Raw genomic sequence first — 24,018 nt, forward strand, 5'->3', positions numbered from 1 at the left:
TTTCTAACATGAACCATTAAATGGACTATACTATCCGCTATCGCCTCATACTTAATTTCTAACAAGGTCGTTCTCTACCATATTTTTCTTTCGTGCGGTATCTTGGAAAAAATATGGTATTATGTTTGAAATTTTCTTTCAATTTGCTTCGGACAACTGTTTGAATTCCTATGAAAACATCTAAAAGAAACAAAATTAAACAATAGGGCTTTGGAAATTTCTCCTTTTCCCCAAAATAGCCGGGGAAATAAAGTATTGACTCAACTATCCATCATGGGTTCAAAAAAAATTGAAAAAATAAAATCTTCATCATGGTCTTGAGTGCCAGATTAAAATGTGGATAATTATAAGGCCAAAATATCTAGCTGGCCATGACTAGGGGTCAAATTGTAAATAGACCCAACTATCTTTAGGTGGGTTGAGACGTTGAGTACAAACCAGGACCGACCTCAGGTGAAGCACAGGAGGTAGCTGCTAGTGCTAGAAAGGAGCGCATGTGTCTTTTCGCAATCTTACGCTAGGCGCGAAAATCCAGCTTGATTTTCTAATATAGTCCCTGGTTAATAAGGGGATTATCTACAGTTTGTGTTCAAGTTTGGGCTAAACAAGAAAATGTCACTACCAACAACACTACAACACTGGCCTGGGGGCTGGGGGTGGGGAACTTAATCAAATACCCATTCTCCCTCTCCCTCTCTCTACAATGGCGATATCTTCCGAGAGAAGAGAGGAAATTGATAAAACAGAAGAAACATATAATGAAGGAGACGCTTCTGCTGCTGGTGATACCGTTGAAGCTCTAAAAAGGACGTGGAAATTAAACCCTAACGTAGTCAAAGTTGTCAATCACACAAAACCCACCACCACCACTACCAACCCTGTCGCTGATTCCATAAGTGTAAAAGTAGAAACAGATTATCTTGATTTTGTTCAAGATATCCAAATGAGGGACTCAATTCCTGATGACCCTAATCAACCACTTGATTTGAAGCCTCTCAATTGTTTACCGTCATTTGTTTCTCATGACTACGAGGAGGAAGATGATTATGAAACCCTTCGCTTAATTGAGAAACGATTTTCCAACTACAATACCAGTAAGTTTCTTATAAGAAACACTGAATTTTATAGTTTATGATTATTAAGTATATAGGATGTGAATCACTTATGAAAATGGTTGATTTGATTACTATGTATAAGATGATTACCCTAATTTTCAATCATGATTATGTTTAGTGTATATATATATGATATGATTGTATCTCTTTTCTTATGTTTTTCATATCATAATGCAGATGCCCGGGAAAAGAACCTTGATAGTCATATGGATAAATTATCATGTATGGGTGGTATTGGAAAATTAATGCATGAGGAAAGCCCTAGTGTGTTGAGAAACGGCGAACAACTCTCCATTTCTGGAAAAGATTGTAATATGTACCACCACCCTTTAGAAACAGATTGCCAGAAACCACCTTCTAACTTGATAAAGTGGTACCAGTCAGAAACGTCATCTACGTCGCCGCCTAAGTATTCGGAGTTTCCGATCCCTGAAGTTGCACGGGCTTTTGTTGACGCTATTAAGAAGAATCGTTCATGCCAGAAGATTATTAAGAGTAAGCTGATACAGTTAGCAGCAATGACCAAGGAGAACAAACGGCTGAAAGAACATGTCAAAGCCCTTAATGATTTCCATATTGCGTGCGAAAAAAGAGCTACACGAGCTTTATCCGAAAGGAAGGATGCACGTTTGCAATTAATTACAGCTAAAAAGTCCATGAAATCTCAGGCTAGTAATGTTAGTACTAACCTTTTTGCTCCTTTGTTTTGGAGTAACTTTGTGTTCCTTAGAAATGGTTATTATAATCTGCAAGTTGTTACATATAGTCTGTGCTCTTTTGTAGTTGTAATGCCTCAGGCTCTAGGTCACACTTTTTCTTGTCTGATTTGGTTAAATAACATTAAATGAAGTCAACAATTACGCCACATCTAATACCCATATAGTATGTACGTTTACGGTACCAAAAGTGTTCTTTCTAATTGTCACCGTTACCTAAAACCAAGTCCTTCCAAGAAGGGGTCATAATCAATGATATTGAATGTGGAAAAATTAGCAATGCTATTAGTTTTACTCCCAATTTTCTGCATGTCTACTTAGTTATCTAAGCATGTGAGTTGGACATTTTATTCTATGGGGCACTGAGTGGCTTCTGTGGTTCAGTAATGGACATGTTTGCATTGGCGTTATGTGTACTTTTCTTATGTAAATGGGTCCTACAGTAACACTTGCTAAAGTTGTAGTTTTCTGCAGGTGAATTACAAGAGGGCTCATGCCTTGAGCTTTGGCCCAGTTGAGAATATTCATGCTGCCAACTTTAGAATGGTGTTCCAGAAGTCTTCACGCTCTCTTAGTAGGCAGCGTTGGTCAGAGTCAGAAAACAAAATTCTCCAGGAAGGAATAAAACAACAATTCCAAAAAATGCTGCTTCAAAAATCAGTAGAAGTTTGGTATGTTCAATGTGGATTACTTAGCTGTTGGCACATTTTACCTAATCTGCACAGTCTGTCACATTACTTTCGAAATAATACAATGTAAGAGCATCCTATCTTACTTAAGCAGTTCTTTCATTACAGGACGAATGGTGATTCTAGTATTTTAGATTCCGTCCACGCGTCGATTGGGGAATTTGAAGTCACCCCTTTAAATATTAGAGCTTTTTTGCCTGAAGTTAATTGGGAGGATTTGTCATCCACATATCTGGTAGATCGATCTGGCGCAGAATGTGAACAAAGGTAAATGGTCCAAGTCTAAACCTCCACATTGAGAGTAAATGATAAGTTGATAACTAACAGGAAATATGAAACCATGTAGAAAAGATAAAGACTACCAAAGAATTGAAGGTAATTTGCTACTAATTAAATCATAGCAAGCGTATGTACGTGTACCTTGGAATATTAGACATGACTGAACTTTCCCCATGATGGTCAAACCTCTAATATGGACTTTATTAATTGCTACTTAATAGAATATTAAGTTATTAACGTCTACTTAAAATTCTACAGCTAATAAGTCTATAAGAAGAAAATAGAGTCGAAAGCGTTGTTGTCCATATAGTTGTGCTAAATATGGTACACACATAATTGGGAAAGGTTAGAAGGAAAACATATGGTAATTCTGAGAACATAGACTTTTATTACATTGGCGCCATTGGCATGTAATTGGGCGTATGGATGCATGCTTATGTTTATTCTGAGTTACGATTATTTATGGAGGTTGGGCACCATTTTAATGTCTAGTCCCTCATCTAGTTTCCACTGTGTATTACAATCATAATTCTGCCCATGCTAATTGTATCTTTTTCCTCTCAATCCATCATGCAGATGGTTGAACGTTGAGGATCCTTTAATCAATCAGAATCCCTGGACCAAAAGTGAGGATAAAAAGCTTCTCTTAATTCTCCAACAAGGAGGGATGTATAACTGGATCAACATTTCTATTGCCTTGGGGACAAACCGAACTCCGTTTCAGTGTTTGGTCCGTTATCAACGGAGTCTTAACGCAAACATCCTGAAGCGAGATTGGACGAAGGATGATGATGATCAATTGCGCGCAGCTGTAGAAACATTTGGTGAAACTAACTGGCAAGAAGTAGCTTTTACTTTGGAAGGCCGGACGAGTACCCAGTGTTCTAACAGGTAACTAGCAAACTCAGGGAATTAGACTTTTTGTAGCTTCAATGAAGCCTTTTATTTTAGTTTAGTTGATCCTGTTAGTTTAGTTGTGTAACTGTGATCATATCACGAGTATTTATTTAATTGTCATTTCCCATTTACTGCTAGGATGGGTTTCTTAGCTCAGATTTGATCACAAACACCATCACATCTTCCAGATGATATGGAGTATCTTGCCTTACTTCATGACAAGAGTTGCCTTCTTTTGGGAACCACACACTTTGTGCACCTCGATTTTGGTGGTTGCAGATAGTTTTCAGGCCAGAGAGTTCCTAGATTTCAGATGGGAATAGTATGTATTATGTAAATACAGGGCTGCAAAATGTTCAGCAGGACCAGAGAGCAAGTCTTTTGTGGCAGATGTGCGACTAATTGATCTTTGTATAAATATCTATTGATGTTTTGACGAATTGATGGGCCAGTTTCTACCCGTTGGAAGAGAGCACTTTCCAGTTTAATAGTAGAGTCCAAAAGTCCACATTTAAGTCTTTAAACTTTTATATGTAAATGTTCTTTTAAGGAAATTCTGAATCTGGAGATGGTATTTGCTTATGATATTGCGGCTCGGTTTGCAGATGGATCAATACCCTTAATCCTGCTAGGAAAAGGGTGGGGAGGTGGACAGTGGAGGAAGATAAACGGCTAAAAGTAGCTGTACTTCTTTTTGGGCCCAAAACCTGGGCAATGATAGCTCAATTTGTCCCTGGTCGTACTCAAGTTCAATGTAGAGAAAGGTATTTTTAATTTTAGTGTATATGAAGTTTAACTTTGTTTATTTGTCAACTTTTGAAATGTGTAATCTGGTATTAGATGGGTAAATTGTCTAGATCCATCTCTGAATCTGGAGGAATGGACTGAGGAGGAAGATCGTAAATTGAAACAGGCAATAGCAGAATATGGACATTGCTGGTCCAAGGTTGCAGCATCTGTACCTCCACGTACTGATAGTCAGTGCAGGAGGTACGTATTTGTATCTGTCTTCTTAATGTTTAGTTGCCAAATAATATATCTATACCAATATGTCTTTCAATACCTGAATATGCAGGAGATGGAAGGTGTTGCTTCCACATGAAGTACCTATGGTTCAAGCAGCTAAGAAAATACAGAAAGCTTCTCTAAGATCAAACTTTGTAGATCAGCCGGGGGAGAGACCCGCATTAGATTATCGTGACTTTGCCCCTTTTCCACAAACAAATCCCTTACCCGGCCTTGACGAAAAACTTGTTGAGAACAAAAATGAGTCAAGGTTTGCAAATAAGCAACTCATCCGCACTTGGTTTTAGTTTCTTTCTTCGACTGTAAAGGATTTGAATCAATTGAATATGTTCATGTTAAATTTTTACTACATGCAGAGAGAAGGCAAAACCTGAGCAAACAAAAGATGTTTTATCTTGGTAAGTCTTATCTTCTGTTTGGGGAATTGTTTTACCCTTAAACTAGTAAGTGACGTGTCTTTACTTGCTTGTGACTGCAGTGATGCTGCTCCAAAGAAGAATAGATCCAAAAGGTCAAAAACTGAAGCTGAAACATGTAATGAGGATGGAAAACGCTCTGGGAAGAGGAAAAGGGCAGCAAATTTGAAGTTAAATAGTAAGCAAGGTGCTAAAGGAGCTTCAGTCAGCCAATTATTTCCCGAAGATTCAGAAACTTTAAGGATTACTAATGGTGATGATAATACTGAGAACGATAACAAGGACGGTACTCTTTTGGGAATGAAGAAAGTGACAGCTAACAGAAGGTGCTCAAAGAAGAATCAACCTAATAACCCAGCTCCTGACAATCGAGATGTTCAGCTATTTCCTGAAGATTCATCAAATGTTAGGGAAACTAGTGACGATGAAAATATTGAGACGCGTGGGGAGGATGGTGCTGTTTTGAGGAAGAAGAAGAAAACATCACCTCAAGAAACGGTTAAAAAGGAACCGATGTGGTAACAGAGTTCCAGGCAAACCCAAAAAGGTGTTGTTATGTGATATGTTGTACCCAGTGAAGTCTTTAAGAGAAGGTTAGTTTGAAATTCTTTTTAATAGATTTTAATAATTTCCAATTCATATAGGATTAAACAGATTTGCAGATTTGTTTGAGAGAAAGAGTTTCATTGCCAAAGCAAGAAACATAGAAAAGTGATTGTTTATAATGCTGAATCGTAATGTGGGATTATTCATTGAAGTCTATTGTTACTTACAACTAAGTTATAATTTTTAAAGAGGGGTTAGTTTTTGGGTTATGATCTTAAATGTCCAACCTGCACAAATAACAGATTGTTTTAGATGTGCAAAATCTAATTATACACTAAAATTCTCGCCAAAATACACGTACGTAATAATAAACATGGAGTTCTACTAACAACACAAATGAAACAATTCTTGGTTGCTAAATAAACTTGGTGCTCAACAATTCAGTGTTGAGATTGTCTTATTGTCTAAGATGGTAACTCCTCTCAAGGAAATAGGTAAAATGGACAAATGTATATATCATGGAGTAAGTGTTAAATGACACTGGAAACCAACTGTTTAATTTGGATTACCTCACTTTTTATCGGCTTCCCTTCACGGTGTTCTCACACCAGTTTCCAGGCCGTCTGTTGTCTTGTTTGGTGAATGCTAATGTTCAAGTTGGTTAGTGACGTTGTCTGGTTCGTGTCTTCTGTAAAACCATTTCCTTCTTCGGGTCCCATTCACTATTCTACACTCGTAATCAATAAAAGATTGAATCTCAATCTATCTTAACAAACCCAATACTGAACCACAAAACCATACTCTGTGCAGTATTCTTGCATCCTGACTAACATACTTGCATCCTTTTTTCACCTCCCCACCTTAATCTGAAGGTTACCCATCCCAACTTCCACTTTTTCTAGTGGTTGTTCATCTTCCTCGCTTAGGTTGGGATTCTTCGTCTCTAGCCATGGATGTCGCATGCACTGTTCTGCAGTCGGTCGGTTCTCTGGTGCAAAAGCAAGAATGGGGATCAGAAATTCAGCTAACCCACCAGCATCAGATTCTTGGAAGTTGTATTTTTCAACCAGAAGTCGGTCTAGTGACCAGTATTTCAATCTACGGATCCTTTTTAGGTCGCCATGTCTATCAAAGAAGTCTTTCGATCGAGATCCCCCGACTGCTATCTGTTCCAAAAGCATGAGAAGATTGTTAAGAGAGGTTTATAATTTGCAAAAGCATTGGGAGAAAAGAAAGTCTACTCACCTTTCGAGGCATCTTCCCTAGAAGTTCCATCATTCGAGCAAGGTGATCCTAATTCACATGAAATCCACAGTCAAAATGTAGCAAAAAAAAAAAAATCAAAAGTTCATGCATCGGTGAAGATGCACGTTACTTGTACTGTTTCTCCTTGCATACTACTTTTGTTGCAAAGAAATCATTGAAGTGTTTACTAGTAAGAATAGGGCAATAAAAACCTACCTCGTCCTCGCTAAAACCCTGGCCACTTTTAGGAGCAAACATCATATCACCTGTAGCAAGCTCGAAAACCATGCAAGCGAAAGACCACATATCGACTGGGAACGAGTAACCAGCTCCAAGAATAACCTCAGGAGCTCTATATTGGCGTGTCTGTATTTCTTCAGTGAACTGTTTATCAACCAAACATGCATTTCCAAAATCTACAATTTTGCACTTTAGATCAATCCCATCTAATGATCGCTTTGCCCGAACTGGAGTGCCACCCATCGAATCTCTCCTTAGAGAAATTTTAGCCACTGCTTTCCTTGCCTTCCTCTTGAGCTTTTTCTCAATCGCATTTGACACAAATCCACCATTAGGATTTCCTTCTGGCCTCTCAAGCACAGGAGTCAGACCAGATTTTTCAGGGTCTTTGGAAGGATCGATAGTGGATACTAGAAGAACATTCTCAGGCTTTAGGTCCGAATGAATTATACGGAGTTGTCTATGCAAGTAATCAAGACCCACCAAAACCGATTTGCATATCTCCCTAACTTTATTCAACGGAAGTCCTTTATAACGATTATACTTAATTAGACGAAGCAAGCTATCGCCAAGGAATTCAAGAACCATACACAAATGCTGGCCATTTGGACCAGAGTGCTTAAAATGGTCCACTAAACGAACAACACACTTTGAATTCGATGGGTCGCCATCGGCTATGGCAGATAGCATTTGGATCTCATGAAGGGCAGCTTGGGCGAATTCAGCAGCACTTTTCTGGATTTTAAGTGCAACATATCTCTGGAAAACAATTGGCTTCTTGTTAAGGAAGGTAAAAGATGGTAAGGACTAAGGAAATTCATTTCAGGATTGGATCTTATGTTATATTCATAATTAAACTGGACATAACAATTGTAGAATTTATGCATTTTCAGGGTAACCCATGATCGGAAAATGATTAAGATAAAGCAAAATGATGAAAAAATCCAAGAGTTTTTAAGGAATCCCAGATAGATTCAAGTGAGATATCATCACTAATTAAACAGATTAGATATATAGAGAGCGAGAGAGAATGAAGAAAGAAGACATACAGAGGAGTTGGTGTCATAAGCAAGCCAAACGGTGGAGAAGTTGCCCCACCCAAGCTTTCTCTGGGCAATATAACGACCACCACCGAACTGATCTCCAATTCTGACAGCGTGATATCCACCTTTCCTGTAAGAGTCGATACCTTCATCTTCATCCTCTGATGCCGATGACGATGAGCAAGACATCTCTATCTCTCTCTCTTCCTGTGGAACTTGTGATTTACTATTTTCTTTCAGAGGTTGTTTGTTGGATCAAATGAGATTTTCCAGGCCAACTGTAAAGGAGGAAGAGGAGAAGACTTTTAGTTAATTTTGTTAGTTGTGCTCTTAGACTTGTTCTTTGTACTCGTGACATGTTTTTTTTTCTAATTTCGCCTATTCAAAGGGTTCGACTCTGTGGCTAGAACTATCTAAAGGATGGAATTAATCCTCCAACCAACACCACCCGATCCTTCTTCTCTCTCGTCCTCCCACTCTCTCCCTTTATTCCGACGAAGGAAAGAGTCCCCTCAAGCTCGAACCACGATCAAAAGTAGTTATTAATAGCCGTTTGATGTACTTGCTAGTTGCTACCAAACTCTTATGTGTATATAGTATATCACAATTAAAGGTAGTTATCAATAGCCGTTTGCGGATGTACTTACTACCAAACTTTTATGTGTGTATATGTAGATATATCAAAATTAAAATGGTCTGGTTGTAGCTTGTCTTGGTGACATAGTGACACGAGGGACTTAAAAAAAAAATGTTTTCTGGTCTTTTGTTGTTTGTTGTAACTAAATTAAAATGAATAATTATTTTTAGGAAGGTTTTATACAACTATGACTCTCCGTTTTTTTATTCTTAAATCCTATAAGAGACTTTACCATGTAACTCGAAATCGCCATAGTGTGTCTGGCGCACATTTGAGGAGAGTTTTAGTATGAGTACTCACTCGTGTAGACATCCAAATCTAGAAGCTAACTCACTTGGTTTCAACTCCAATCTATTTTGTTGGGTAAGGTTAGATACTTAGGTTCATTTGTATTTTGTTTGTTATTTGGATTCCTTATTATTTTCTACTAGTACTATTGGGTAAGATCAGTTGTAGTTCTTGCAATTCACATAACAAAAATTCTTGTAGTTGATAGGGAGAGAAAGAGAGAGAGAGAGAGAGAGAGAGAGAGAGAGAGAGAGGAAGAGTGAGTTAACCGTTTTTGGATAATTTTATAGGCGCCTCTAATTCTCAAGGGTTGACGGGAAATTACAAGAGGAAATCAATTTGGTTAAGGGGACACAACCACGTCATTAGATCAAACGTGGCTTAGTTCCACCCAATAGTCATTAAACACGTACTAAAATAGGGTGACTTGGAACTTCCGTGTTCGATCAACTAAATTGAACCGGCCCAGAATGATTAATCCGAGCGATCGTCCTTCATGCTAGTACTGCCGACCGAAAGGAAAGAAAAAAGAAGAAGGAAACTGAGAAGATGAAGAAAAATGTGAAGGATTTGAGCTTATCATCACTAGTGTTGGGGGTCGTCGTCATTTTATCCGTTTTGGTCTCAGTGACTTCAATCGACGATAAATGTGGAGCTTGTAATGCTGTTGCGGTACACTCATGATTCTTCTCTTCATTTTCATCGATATCTAATATTATTAGATCTCCTTATGAATTACTTCCTTATTCTGAAGTATTTTGAACTCGATCCGTATATAATTTTGGATCTGATCTTTAATTTTGTTATCAATTATTTCCAGGAGGAGCTAGAATTGGGACTTTCTAATGTAAGAAATAACTTCTTCCCCCTCTTTTTTATTTCATGGTATTTAGTTTGTGGTTTAGATGATTGGATATAAATGTTTCAAATTCAAATTAAACAACAACAACCCCATTATTTAACAGGATTCCCCATAATTTCTACTCCCATGAGATGATGATGTTGTTATCACCGTTCCTATATGACTACAGAATCATGTATTCACACACATTATTGTGCTTGATTACCTATTACATTTCCTTTTTGTATTCCAATAATTTTGTTGTTTCGTATTTGCCTTAGGAAAAACCAAGAAACCATTTGGACATGAGACACCGTTTGGACTCTACAGGTCAACGTAGGGGAAAGGTAATTGACTACAGGTATAAAAATTCTGTTTTACTCGTAAAGAAAAATGTAAGAAAACCCGTTCTTGATCTTAGTTATTACCCATTATTTATATTTTTGTTCTACTGTTTCTGACAAGCTTCAGGGCTTGATGAGAGTATTACCTACCCCTCTTCCTTAATTGGCTTCTTATCGACAATTGATAGCTCTTGCTTTTCGGTCTTACTGTTTTCGATGTCGATTAGGGTACTACCTTCCGAGTTCCAACCAACCCCCTCCCAGACACACACACACACACACACCTCAATGAGCTTCAAGGCCATGGTTTTTATGGACCTTAGAGTCTTTCAAGTTCTAAAGCCACCCCATTGGACTCAGACCCATCGGGACTTTGGTTTTGGGATTTTACATTGTTTCATGTTAGCCCTGGTGGTTTTGTCACGTTAATACTAGTCTCATGGAAGTCAGAACCTTTTTTGCTCAATGATTTCTAGCGCTGTACTCATAACTTTTTATGTAATGCTTTTCACCTTAGAATTCTTGTTCTTATATTCATATACCAATTTCATCTCCGTTTTGAATGCTTTGTCGAGTGAGTGATGACTGAACAATGCACATTTTATCCAAAACAGAGTTAGCGAGCTGAGAGTTGTTGAACTTCTAGATGGGCTTTGTGAAAAGATGCAAGAATACACTCTTGAGAAGGTAATTAATCTCCCTCTGAAAGGGTTTCATTGTTTTGTTATACATAATAGATAGTCATTCTACTCTGCATGAGATTCTTCTATGGCACATCATGTTGTTCATAGAACTACAATCTTCTCATAAGGTAATACAACTAATTGTTCATCGTCTCAGACTCCCAGTCAGCTGACTAGCACTTTTTGTTTTTGCAGATAGATTCAACAAAAAGAGAGTGGATAAAAGTAGTCGACTGGAACAACCTTACCATCGGTAACAAACTTCCACATTAAATTTGTTTACCATGAGTTTTACTACTTTTAATTATAGCACCAAAAAAAACTAGTGTGCTGGTATCATTTCTTTCAAATCAAGATTACCTTATTGAGGGCCTCTTAGCTCTATATTACCAAAAAATGAAATCCCGCACATACTTTCCTGTCATTAATTTGGTAATATATAATAATTTGCTGGATATTGTTTTGTGTTCTACTACTTATTTGGATTATTTTCTTAGTGTTTGATATCATGTCATGATAGATAAACAAGAGGCGCGAGCACATTCAAAGCATATGTCATCTTATTGCGGAAGGTAACGTGAGGAAATGATCATTTTTTTTGTTTGCTGTAGCTCTCACAGTTGCTTGAGTTGTATCCATTAGAAGTAATTCCTTTTTAGATAGATCAAATATATTGCAAAAAGGAATATGACAAAGGAGTTCGTGTATCCTGCTTGACCAAACACACCACCTCATGTAGCAGATAATCAAGTTAAGAATAACTTAACTACCTGTAAAAAGTTCATAAATTTGCACTCAGAGCATCCAATGCAAGATAATGTCGGTGTTTGAGAGGCTTCTCGCCCCATCTCTTGCCTTACTCCAGCAACAGAGCATATCTTGACAGGTTACAGTTACCAAATAAACTTCAATCTTTTTGTCTTACACCTTCGTTCCTTAGCTACCAAATACTCCATACAAAGTTGTAAGTGCACAAGGGATGGCTCTCCAAAACTATTTTCCCTGGTCAGGTGCTGGTATGAATTTCCAGCGAACTGTCAACTTCCCTTGGCGTACATCATCTTACATTTAGGTTATCGGTTAGATGTATGAATCGATTGCCCTAGTCCACAACATGGTTTCTTATTTTTTTTATTTTTATTTTTATTTCTTTTGAAATTTAATAAATCAATTATGCATGATATAACATATATGTATATATATATCATACTATTGTTTGACAATTGACTTGCCCGGATCGAGTTCTTATAGCAGTTATCACCAGTTCCATTTGTTTGGTTCACCCTTTATTCAGCTTGCTCACATAAATTTGAAAATTTCTTTGTATCTCTTTCTGTTTATGTAGATGAAGTGACATGAATCACCTAGACTAACTTGTTTTCATTCAATGTCTTAGGTTACTTGAGGAAACCGAAGATGAAGTAAGTTATCTCCCCATTCTTCGAAATTGCTGTCCCTACTGAGTTATTATTTTCTATGCAGCACAAAAATCATGTTTTGGTTGTAGAGTTTGTGAACTCTAATGTCCTCAATGTTCGTGCAGCTAGCTGAACTGATAAAGAAAGGATCTGTTAGATCAGGGGATGTAAGCAAGGTTCTGTGCCAAGATCTAAGCAAGCATTGCAGCAAGACAAGGTAATCTCAAAATCTAGATCCTGGAAATGAACAACTTAATATTTTTTTTACGATAATAATGGTCGTTTGTTGATTAAAAAGGTTATTTATCGTTAATCTTCTACGAAAATATGCAGTGATTCTCTACATCAAGACACAAAAACTGAGGAATTAGACAGAGATCTTTGAAAGTATTTTGGCAGTTTGCGGATGAGCCTACTGACAATTTGTCCAAGCTGCATGCTTTGTTCTCGACTCTATGTTGAAACGGTTAAAAAAAAGTTACAGTTCTCCCGAGGTTAACTTGCGTTACGTTTCAATTTTTGTAACTGTCGAACGCTTGGATTCTTTTTTTTTTCTTTAGATTATGAATCTCTGTTGTACGAGCTAAAGTATTTATATGAATTTGCGTTGCATGAGCTATTAGCTTTCGACATGTAATTTGCACAGTAGTAGACTTGGACACGAGGCAAGAAGGTTGATGAATGAGTCCGATAATAGAAGAATGATTAAGGTAGTGTTTGTTTTTTTTCTAAGTTATATGAAATCTGCCTTGAGATATGAATATTTTGAATCAGATTTTAGAATGTTTGTTTCGGTTGACTCGCCTGAAGGTCCATTTAAGTTAGATTCAGAGAATGAAGTAAACAAACACCACCTACGAACTATACTTAACTATGGAGTACAAGATCAGTTTTTCACAGATACTTTGACATTGTGCCCCATCATCAATCAATTATTTTCTTCCCCCTAATTTTTTTTGTTGACAAATTCCCCATAAGGTTTAAAGTCTCCTTAAAAATTACGGATCGCAATATTGCATGTATGATATCTTATTCAATTATGATAAATGTCCGCCAAGCTTACCGCCTTGTATAAGATAAGGAGTAAATTGTCCATCACACTTTCGCGAAGGAAGTCATATGACGATTTTGCCCTTTGTCCCTCGTTAAAGAAATAAGAAAGTTTTGGGTGGACAATTTTGGCCTAAATGTTTTATTTCTGCTCACCACCATTTCTTCTCTATGCTAGTAAGAATCTCTGACAAACTGCAATTACAAGCGATCTTCAATTTTTTTTCAGATATTTTTCTCTCCTCATCTGACCACCACCTCTTCCCTCTCTATATCTTGGACTGAAACCAAGGGTTCCAATCCAAGAGAGGTTTCATTCCAAGAGAGAAAAAGAAAAAAATAGTGGTGGCTGTCTAGATCAAATTAGAATAAGAATCTTTTTTGGTACACTGGAAAATTTGACAAAATCTTCTATTTTGGTCCCTTCCTAGCCTCCGCTGTTGTGGCGATATATCACTGGAGTATATTTTCTCACTATTCTCCTTCCAATTGTTCCACACTCAAGTGATATGTGGCCACATCGGCGGAGGGCTGGGGAAGGGACTAAATTGGAGGGATGAATAGAATTTTTCTTTTCTGTACTCTCTCCAAATCAGTAGTAAAAGTGTAAAACTATAGAGTTTTATATCGGGTTAAGTGGTTAACCCTAGAGGAAGATTACGGTGACCCGCAAGTAACACCGAAACCCTCTCGACCATAGTTCGTTCATATTGAAAGAAGTAACAAAAGCAGAGAGATAGAGAGAGAAACTTAAAGTTGTTGGCGGCAACCAAATATGTTGCAGAGTAAATCCTTCGTGAGAAAAACAAAACAAGGCAAAGTTCTAAAGGTCTTCTTCTTATTACTACTGGAGTATTAATTTCTCTTTCAATTCGAAATCCACAAATTTTTATTTCTGATGATTTTTGTTTGTTTTTCCAATTTCAGGTTGTAAGGGAGCATTATTTAAGAGATGATATTTACTGTGGAGCTTCAATATGCAAACTATGTGATAATAAAGAACCTCGTTTAAATACTTCTACTTTTCTCATTCTTGATACCAATGTTGTTCTCAATCAGGTTTGTTTTTACTTTCTTAATTTTCCATATTTTTTTTTAAATAGTCCCACATTAGAAAAGGCTCACCAAGAATGTAATGTGTAGTTTCCATTTGTGTATCTTCTTTTATTGTTTTGATATTATTTTTTTTTTATTTTCAGATTGATTTGATTGAGAATCCAGCTATAGATGGTGTTGTTGTGCTTTCAATTGTGCTGGAAGAAGTGAAGAACAAGAATCTTTCAGTTTATAATAGACTAAGGGCTCTTTGCACCAATACCCTTCGAAATTTTTTCGTTTTCTCAAATGAATATCACAAGTGAGCTCCATGTTTAGCTGCTATTTGTATAATAATTAGGGTTTTCCCCAAAGCTAGTGTACTTGGTAAATTAGTGTGTCGAAACTCATAGTTGATTGGTAGCAATATCATTTATGCAACTAACATATTCATGGGATACCCAAATTAAGTTAAATTTGGTTTCACTATTCATGAATAATATCATTTTGCATTGGATACAAATTGAGATTTTATGCTGTTTTTGTTCCATTTTAATTTTTGTCACAATCCGCTTTGATTTTTGACAGGGATACATATGTCAAGGCCATGGTTGGGGAGAGTCCTAATGATAGGAATGATAGAGGTAAATATGCTCCTTACATCTTTGTAGCTTCTCTAGGAACATTGTGTTGAAAAGACAAAATTTGATTCGAAATGACAAATATTAGGAATTGAGTGTGATCTCATCATGGCCGTGAATTGTTGATGAGAAAGGTCTTTTGGTGGAAACAAATGATTTTTTTTGCTGGTTGTTGGCATAGGGTTGGGACCCTCTTTTTTCATACATAAGAACTCCATTCTCGGTTTTTTTTCAATGTATTGATTCGAAGTTTCAAAAAAAGAAACATAAGAATTCCAGGGAAATAACTTCTTATCAGTAGCTTCTTTTCTACCATGTCGGTCCAGAGTCCAGGAATTGATATCTAGGTTATTTACTTATTCAGCAATCCGGGTGGCAACTGCTTGGTATCAAAGTCATCTTGGCAGCGGTATACGGGTGCTACTGATTACCAATGATAAGGAGAATAAGAGGAAAGCAACTGAAGAGGGCATTGCTGCAGAGACAGGTATTTCTTTACCAGGTTTCACTTCAGTATGTACTTGCTTCTTTTCCAAGTTCTATCTGTCACTTGGTCGTATGTGATACTGTTGATTATTGGATTAGTACAATTTATGACCTGTTATTTTAAAGGTCATGCTTTATGACATTTGTTCCGATTTTCAGTTGAAACATATGTCAAGTCACTCAGTCGACCAGACTTACTGGATCTAGTCGTGCAACCAATCTCTGAAGATGTAGGCATTGAAGAAGTTGAAGATCTCAGACCCGCAAAGAGAAAAGCCGTTTATAGTGAGGTATTACTGCTTTTGGGTGCATCTAACTTCTTGAGTATATGATTTTTTTGCAGCTAATTTTTTTTCCCACTCATCTCAATAGACACTCTAGCTTGAAAGTGATCTGGCCATTATAAATTCTACTTCAGAAATTTTATTTCCTCTTTTGTATTATCATTTTCTTTTCCAGCATAAACCTTTGTCAGAAATTACCTCCGGCTTGCATCGTGGAATTTTTCACCAAGGGAAACTTCGTGTGAACCGTTATAACCCTTCTGAGGCGTATGTTCAGAGTGAGAGCATCAGTCATGAAATATTAATTCATGGACGGACTAACATGAATAGGGCTTTTGATGGTGATATAGTTGCAGTGGAGCTCTTGCCTAAAGATCAATGGAACGGTGGAACGTCTCTTTCTATAGCAGATGATGGTATATAACAATCCTTTCCGGATTTACTTGGTCATGTACATGAGATTTTTTTAACTTTATTTTCATACAGTCAACAGTGTGCCATTGTTATATTTCTTTGAAGTCTCAAATGGCCCCTTGTTCATCTATGTGGTGAATGTTTGCAAAGAAAGATCTGTCAATAGCTATTCTAAGTTGATTGTATTTCTCTTTAATCTATTTTTTCTTCCAGAGGATGAGGAGGAGGAAGATGTTCATTTGGTTCCAAACAGCGCAGATGATGCTCCTAGAAATTTGAATGCTGTGCAAGATTCTCCAGATGACGTAAATGCTGGACGTTCATCAGGGCGTGTTGTTGGTATTATAAAGCGCAATTGGAATTCGTAAGTAACAAAGACGATCTATTTCTATTTATTTATCTCCCATTGCCTTGTCAGTATACAAGACTTGACAACTTTGTTGATGTTCCAAACTTCCAATTTCGTTTTCTAATAGTAATCGTGCAAGGTGCCTAGCTGTAATACTCTTAAAGGGCAGTATTTTCTGTGTGGTATTTGATGGTTATGCTTCGATCTTCTCAGCTTTATGTAGGAGTTTTTTTTATGAAAGATTTCTGTTGCACGAACTGTCTTTTCAGTGTTATAATCTATTTAGCCCAATTGTTAATCGATTCACTTGATATAAGTGCATTATGCAAATTTTGAATTGAAAGGAACCTTCTAGTTTTAAAGCTAGTTATTTCTCTTTTTAGTTTAGTGTATCTCTAACGGACGCACAAATTTACTTACAGAATTTATTTTCTGTTGCTAGGATAACCTCATGTTGTTTATAATTACAAGATATTTTGCAGTTACTGTGGTTCTTTGGAGCCAATGCCTATGCCGGCAGCTACCGGGGGTGTCGCAAATGCGTTATTTGTCTCTAAAGATCGCAGATTTCCTAAGATTCGGCTTCAAACTCGACAACTTGGTAATCTTTTAGATAAAAGAATTATTGTGGCTGTTGATTCTTGGCATTGTTCATCGCGGTATCCTTCTGGTCATTATGTACGTACAATAGGAGACATTGGTGACAGAGAAACTGAAAGCGAGGCAAGTTGATTTTTTGCATTTTGATTTAATGTGGCAAGAGCTAATTACTGATTACAACTTTATAACTCTTTTCTTGGTTGTGTATAAAGTCTGTCGACTTTTCGAATAATCTAATGAAAGCGTATGACATCAGTTAACTAAACCCATCATCGTCATGTTACAGGTAGTGTTAATTGAGAATGATATAGATTCCAGGCCATTTACTGCTCAGGTATTGGCTTGTTTGCCACCTTTGCCTTGGTCAGTGTCATCGGTAGATCTGGAAAATCCTAATAGACAAGATCTGCGTCACTTGCGTGTATTTAGTGTAGATCCTCCTGGTACGCGTCTCCTTTGTTTTATATTACCTTCTGATCCATTGGCATGACTAATTTTGTTATTGACGTCTTCCGGAAAGTTCTTTTGTGATGAACTGCTAAGAAGTGATCCTTCTGATTGCAGGCTGCAGGGATATCGATGATGCGCTTCACTGCACGCCCCTTGCAAATGGACATTTTGAAGTTGGAGTCCGTATCCACTTCTTATTGTTAAACATTTATTTCTGTCTTAAAATATAAAAGCTGTAATTCAGCTGGGTACTCTGGTTGTTCCTCAGTGTAGTACCTTTACCCCCCTGAGATATTTTTTCTTCTCTTTGGAGTCTGGAAGGTTTCAGAAAGTTGAAGCTTCAATGTGAATCCTTAACTTTTATTAGATATTGCTGATGTCACAAATTTTGTGCACGCGGGTACTCCTCTTGATGATGAAGCAACACAAAGGGGCACATCAGTCTATCTCGTTGAGCGTCGCATTGACATGCTTCCAAAACCTCTCACAGAGGGTAGGTTCTCTTTGCAGTACTATGTTGGAATAATGTGAGCTACATTTTCAAAAATAAAATAATCTTTTAGCTGTCCTTTTGGCATTTTGATGATTCTTTATAGTCTTACTTATTCAGAAATCCTTTTTTGAAATATTCCTTTCCTCTTTGCAGATATATGTTCCCTTCGATCTGATGTGGAGAGGCTAGCCTTCTCTGTCATTTGGGTACATGCTTTTTATCCTTTTTGGTTTTTATAACAAGATTCTCCTTCGTTATCTCGGCTTCTTGTCTAGCCTATGTAATCTTGAGATATTTTTAATTATAGAACCATGGCTTCTCTTCTGCAAATCGAACTAGTTCCAATGTTTCTTAATATTTTGAGCTTTAGATAGTGGGTGTCTGGGTAGACTGCGTGAACTCATATTTCAGGGATAGTGCTATTTCACATTTCTTTCTTTAGTAGATTATTATGAATTTGCATTTGATGAACTTGTACGAAGAAAATGCTTCACAGTATCTGATTGATGCCTTATCTTTTAACTATTAATTGCAAATGAAATAATAAAATAGCTAACAGTGCATATTCTCAATACATCTTGATATAACTAACTATGATCAACCTGGAACATTAATTCTAATGCTGAGAGTGTTTTAACATACAACTCTTCTATCGGCTTTTATCATGTTATCTATCTTTCTTTTCAAGGGTTTGAATAGTGTCCCGAAATGTTTTACATTGACTGTTCTTTTTTCCTGTTAAGGTAACTATTATGTTTTTTATGTATGTACATTTCCTCTAAATCCAGGAAATGACACCTGAAGCAGAGATCATTTCTACTAGATACACAAAAAGTGTCATCAAGTCTTGTGCTGCATTATCTTACATTGAAGCTCAAGCCAGGATGGATGATAGGTGCTTTACTTGACCTTGCTTTCATTCCTTTTTATCTGTTCCTGATGGCATTTTTTAATCACCCTGCATTTCTAGATGCGCTCTGGCATTTCCTGTAGAAAGGATCTTGGATAATATTTCATACTTTTACAGTTTCCATGCAGCGTTTTTATTAAAAGGCTAAAAGGAATTAATCTCCGAGCAGCTATGTGTCAATCACAGTCGTTATAAATTAGATCTCCCTCTTAAAAATGTTATCAAAGAAATATCCTTCTGAAATTGTTTTCTAGCGTTTCAGATTGAATTAATTGCTTAGGACTGCTGTGCACCAGACGGCCAGAGTCATCTGTTTCCTATTTTCTTGCAGTTTATTTCAAATTCCGTCTCAGTACATTGTGTTTTTTTTGTTCTATTTCATTGGCAGCCGCCTTATGGACCCATTAACTACTGATTTGCGGAATATGAATGCGTTAGCAAAGGTTTGATTTCTGACTACTGAGTAGTTTTGAGTTATATTTTCACTATCTGAACTTTGACATCAAGTACTTTTATAAATATGTTCATGCAGATTATGAGGCTCAGGCGTATTGAAAGAGGAGCTTTAACTCTTGCTTCTGCAGAAGTAAAATTTCAGATCGACACTGAAACTCACGATCCTCTTGATATTGGTATGTTATTTTTAAGAAAGAAGTGACATGAGATGTACGTTAATCCAATGAGTTTCACATGTCCAATTTAGCTAACTTAAGATCCTTGTGTTGAAATTGGTATTGCATTTCTAACTTTTACCCCTGAAGGAATGACATCTGCACTCATATATAAGAATTGGTTTATGAAATTTTGAAAAGTTGAATACCCGAAAACCTGTGTTTGATGGAAAAGATGTTATCCATTTGTCCTACGGTGCCAATAGAGATATTAAAGGGTGCCAGTCGGCAAATTGGCTGCAGTGGAATTAGCGCACATTATATCTTGTTAAAAAAAGGTATTGGGGCACATGGCTTATGCCACATCGAAATGAAGGGATCCTTGTCTGGTAGTACGAATTGACAAAACTGCAGCCTTAGATTCCAATCTTTCCAGTTTGAAGGTCACATACTGTGAGCAGATCTCTGAAAATGTTGTCATCTTTCTTTTTTCGGTAGAATCCGAAAAAATGGATTTCGAATCTGAGTTGTCAAGGATGCCCCCGGTTAGATGTCAGAGTACAAAAGAAGAAAATTTCACTATGCTTAACATTGTCTCCGACTCTTCAATCACTGCGTTTAGGCATAATCCTCTAACGTTTATCTGCAAAAGATTTTTTAAGTTGAGCTAGTGTTCCTTTCATCTAGGTTTTTCCTTAGGTTGTGGCACATTGCCCATCCCGGATGCTCACCAAATCCTCTTCCTAATTATCCAAACCGTATGGCTATCACCTGGGTTTGGTGTTACTTCGTACTTTGTAGTTTTATTTTCTAGTAGTCTTTTTCTTTGATTATTTTTATTATCTTATTCCTGAATACATTGGTTTGCGCAGGAATGTATCAAATTCGAGAGGCAAATCAAATGGTTGAGGAGTTTATGCTTGCTGCTAATATTTCAGTTGCAGAAAAGATCTTGAAACATTTTCCTCTGTGTTCATTATTGAGGTACATCACTAATGTTTCTATGTCATTATTTTACTCAGGTTGATTATCGAATTTAAAATTTCTTCTCGAGTTGCATCGATGCCCTTTCATGTGAGATGAAGTTATGAACAATAAACAGTGATTCCAAAAAACTATTAGTCTAGATGCACTCTTTAGTCTCTACAACTAACCAAAGTAAGATTTGTTCGACCATAGAACATTGTGCATCATACTTGTCTTCTTACCTCAGTATGAACTTTGAAAACTTCCGTTGCAATTTAACCACTCTGGAGGCAATATTGCATGAATGTGACCACCTGGAATACTAACAAACATGATGAATTTGGTACCAAATGAGGATCTGACAGTGTGGTTCAGTATGTTCGAATTGGAGCTATAGAATTAGTTGTGATTCGTAAGGCAAGTCAGTCAGCACAGTCTACGCACATCTTGACTAACCTTGAGATGGATGGGTTCAAATCTTTGATTGTCTAAACCAAATTTATTGTTTTATTACTCTGACAAATTCCCACTGCTGGACCTCTTGAATCATTCTGATGCAACTGACTTGCTGACCACCAGTTGGGTATGAATGCAGGCGTCATCCCAGTCCTACCAAAGATATGCTCGAACCTTTGCTGCGTACTGCAACTGCTGTGGGTCTGGGTCTGGATGTATCATCTTCAAAAGCTCTTGCTGATTCATTAGATCAGGCTGTGGTACGATTTGTTTATCGCCAACTGAAACAATATTATCTTAGTTTATCGTGTTAGTAAATTGCCACATGTACATCAGTTTCTATATTTAAGAGTTTCCCTTTTAAGATTTGGAAGTAATGTATAACTGGAAAAAACTCTTTACTTATAAATGGTTTTTGTCAGGCTGACGACCCATACTTCAATAAGTTGATCAGGATATTGGCGACTAGATGCATGACACAGGTAACTGCATTGGTTACTACTCATCCTAAATGGATTATAATATATGCTTCTCCTTTTTAGCATTCTGAACTATTTCTTTTTCACGATTTATAGGCAGTTTACTTCTGTAGTGGGGACCTCACGCCTCCAGAGTTCCTGCATTACGGTCTTGCTGCAGCTCTCTATACTCATTTCACTTCTCCAATTCGAAGATATGCAGGTCAGTGCTTACTGACAAAGATAAATTTTTGAGCTTCTTTTTGTCTGAAAAAGATAAGATTTTCCAGTCAAGTCAAACATGAAACCTTCTGATGTTGGATGACTCCAGACCTGTTGCATGGAAGCATGGTTTAGATACTCATCAAAGAATACGAGGAACTCGTGTTTTTTGCATAGGCTGTGATACCTTTTAAGGTCATCTGAATCAATTGGGTACTTGAGATTAGATAATCTAACGGATTTCATCAATTTCATGCAGATGTCGTTGTACACAGGTTGCTTGCCGCAGCTTTGGGGATTTCCAAGCTTCCATCAATTTTCCAAGATAGACCTCAACTTACTAGTATTGCTGACAGTAAGATAGACTTCTCTTACTTCTATAGTTAACCTCCAATACTTAGCTTTCTAAGGTAGTTTTCCACGGGGTCATCACATATGGTTTCTAGTAGACTGCCCTTTGTTAGCAACTTGGCATAGTGGTGAAACTTCACTAGAACTTTCAGTAATTGTAGCCATTGGATATAACTGCTTTTAATGGCCAAAACTTTTGGTTATCTTCCCCATAGTAAAATTTAGGAGGTAGCACCTTGTTGAATATGTACTTCTAGAGCAGAAATGTCTGTATATGAATTTATGGTTGGTAACCTTTTATTTTCTATTCTCTTCTCCTAGCAATAAGATCCATTTCCTAGTGAATTTAGGTTTCACCATGAAATAAGTGTCGGGTAATAAATATAGCAGAGTTTGCACATGAGGATGTGTACCTTGTGCAGCTCTCCCATCTCATGCTCTGGTGTAACCATTTTCGAATATACTGTTTCTTTCAATTAACTTAGAATGTGTTTCAGTCTCAAGTATCACATAGTTTGTATATGTAAGCCCTAAACTTAAAGTTCTCCGTTGTATAATTACATAGAAATAAGATGGATATTTTATAACATATATATGCACTGTCCTATAAGTTTTCAAGAAGCAACATATTATACACTAGTTAATATGTGCACTGTTACTCCGGCTTACATAATCCATTGGAGAACACTAAATTTGTGATTTTTTCCAGATTTAAATTACCGTCATAGGAATGCCCAAATGGCAAGTCGAGCTTCAGTTGAGTTGCACACAGTTATCTATTTCAGAAAAAGGTTTGTTCTTTCTCACTCCCTCCCTTTCTTCCCTCCCTCTCTCGATGCTGAGTGGAATGCATCTTTTTTTCATGCAGGCCTACGGATGCTGAAGCAAGAATAGTGAAGATAAGATCAAATGGTTTTATTGTCTTTGTGCCCAAGTATGTTTTCTATTCTTATACCATTCTTTTACATTAGTGGCACTTAAAATGCTTCAGAAGAAAAATCCCCATGGTTGTTTCTATTTCAAAATTTGCATTTTTCCCACGAAAATCCACTTTCATTTTCTATTAGTTCTATAATAGTGCAATTAGCATCGGGATTCAGTGATTTCATATCGTGTTTCCTGTAAAAGAATCGGTGTTTATAATGAAAGTGGAATGTAACGAGGAGTATAGCTTCAGTTGCTGAAGGAGAAACAGGCCCATGAGCCCGCTGCCTTTGCTTAATAAAATGTGAAGCAAAAGACTATATGTAACCCTGAAATGTCTTTTGGGATAAGAAACTGATAAGAATATGTTGTTGGAATCGAACAGGTATGGTATTGAAGGTCCAGTATACTTGACAGAAAAAGGCGAGAATGGTGGTGGAGAGTGGTTTGTAGACGAGGAGCATCAGAAGGTGAAGAAGATGGACGGCAGCGTAACTTACAGTGTTTTACAGGCAGTCAGAATTCACATGGAAGTTGTGGAACCACAACCCAATCGGCCAAAGCTCCAACTCACTCTCATCTAGAAAGATATATGTATACTCACCCAGTCATAGTTACTTGAGAAAAGAAACAGATCGGAAAATTATGTATTTTACTTATTTATAGTTTATTCGTAAAACATTCTTGTAGTCTGGATAACTTAAAATTCCTTTTCTTTGGTTCAGATCTTTGACAGCAATTTGGGGAAGAAAATCGGAAATAATACAATATTTAATATGGATTATCTTCGTCACGTTACCATATTGTTTTTACACCATTTTTTTTTTGCTCTGTAGTTGCCAAGATTTATTACTGTTGTCAGCAACAAAGCAGAAACACCGATAATTTTTTCCCA

General features: G+C 37.0%; 4 protein-coding genes across 6 annotated transcripts; 3 read left to right on the forward strand and 1 right to left on the reverse strand.

Annotated features, from left to right (window-relative positions):
• The first annotated feature begins 428 nt into the window (after positions 1-428).
• Positions 429-5,953, forward strand: LOC147533898 (uncharacterized). 2 transcript variants are annotated; one of them, XM_086646434.1, is made up of 10 exons: positions 429-1,094; positions 1,293-1,783; positions 2,306-2,502; positions 2,629-2,787; positions 3,376-3,690; positions 4,302-4,460; positions 4,537-4,686; positions 4,772-4,972; positions 5,079-5,120; positions 5,201-5,953. In XM_086646434.1, the coding sequence occupies exons 1-10, from the start codon at positions 704-706 to the stop codon at positions 5,658-5,660; spliced, it is 2,565 nt and encodes an 854-aa protein (XP_086502560.1). In that variant the 5' UTR covers positions 429-703; the 3' UTR covers positions 5,661-5,953. The 2 variants fall into 2 exon arrangements, with proteins under 2 accessions (XP_086502560.1, XP_086502559.1); XM_086646433.1 differs by having other exon boundaries at positions 578-1,094; positions 1,293-1,792.
• Positions 5,954-5,990: 37 nt separating this feature from the next.
• On the reverse strand, positions 5,991-8,591 carry LOC147533899 (uncharacterized). The gene is made up of 4 exons (XM_086646435.1): positions 8,219-8,591; positions 7,146-7,928; positions 6,930-6,977; positions 5,991-6,850 (listed from the first exon to the last, which is right to left on the reverse strand). The coding sequence occupies exons 1-4, from the start codon at positions 8,399-8,401 to the stop codon at positions 6,533-6,535; spliced, it is 1,332 nt and encodes a 443-aa protein (XP_086502561.1). The 5' UTR covers positions 8,402-8,591; the 3' UTR covers positions 5,991-6,532.
• A 955-nt stretch (positions 8,592-9,546) lies between these two features.
• On the forward strand, positions 9,547-13,136 carry LOC147533900 (TLR4 regulator/MIR-interacting MSAP protein). Its single transcript, XM_086648878.1, has 9 exons — positions 9,547-9,809; positions 9,958-9,984; positions 10,260-10,339; positions 10,937-11,009; positions 11,201-11,258; positions 11,526-11,577; positions 12,402-12,426; positions 12,549-12,640; positions 12,757-13,136. The coding sequence occupies exons 1-9, from the start codon at positions 9,687-9,689 to the stop codon at positions 12,806-12,808; spliced, it is 582 nt and encodes a 193-aa protein (XP_086505004.1). The 5' UTR covers positions 9,547-9,686; the 3' UTR covers positions 12,809-13,136.
• A 695-nt stretch (positions 13,137-13,831) lies between these two features.
• On the forward strand, positions 13,832-23,904 carry LOC147533901 (exosome complex exonuclease RRP44 homolog A-like). Of its 2 annotated transcripts, none has more exons than XM_086648879.1 (24): positions 13,832-14,302; positions 14,401-14,532; positions 14,673-14,830; positions 15,097-15,152; positions 15,514-15,636; positions 15,795-15,925; positions 16,095-16,335; positions 16,547-16,697; positions 17,165-17,405; positions 17,569-17,725; positions 17,847-17,915; positions 18,100-18,225; positions 18,379-18,431; positions 19,014-19,120; positions 19,524-19,578; positions 19,668-19,767; positions 20,619-20,730; positions 21,308-21,428; positions 21,591-21,650; positions 21,744-21,849; positions 22,108-22,203; positions 22,909-22,990; positions 23,068-23,133; positions 23,509-23,904. In XM_086648879.1, the coding sequence occupies exons 1-24, from the start codon at positions 14,249-14,251 to the stop codon at positions 23,705-23,707; spliced, it is 2,796 nt and encodes a 931-aa protein (XP_086505005.1). In that variant the 5' UTR covers positions 13,832-14,248; the 3' UTR covers positions 23,708-23,904. The 2 variants fall into 2 exon arrangements, with proteins under 2 accessions (XP_086505005.1, XP_086505006.1); XM_086648880.1 differs by having other exon boundaries at positions 14,112-14,302; positions 17,165-17,409; positions 17,573-17,725.
• The last annotated feature ends 114 nt before the right edge of the window (positions 23,905-24,018 follow it).

This window comes from Eschscholzia californica, unplaced genomic scaffold (assembly GCF_041429995.1).
Source record: "Eschscholzia californica isolate CP2 unplaced genomic scaffold, dmEscCali1.0.p SCAF_6, whole genome shotgun sequence".
Taxonomy (NCBI): Eukaryota; Viridiplantae; Streptophyta; class Magnoliopsida; order Ranunculales; family Papaveraceae; genus Eschscholzia; species Eschscholzia californica.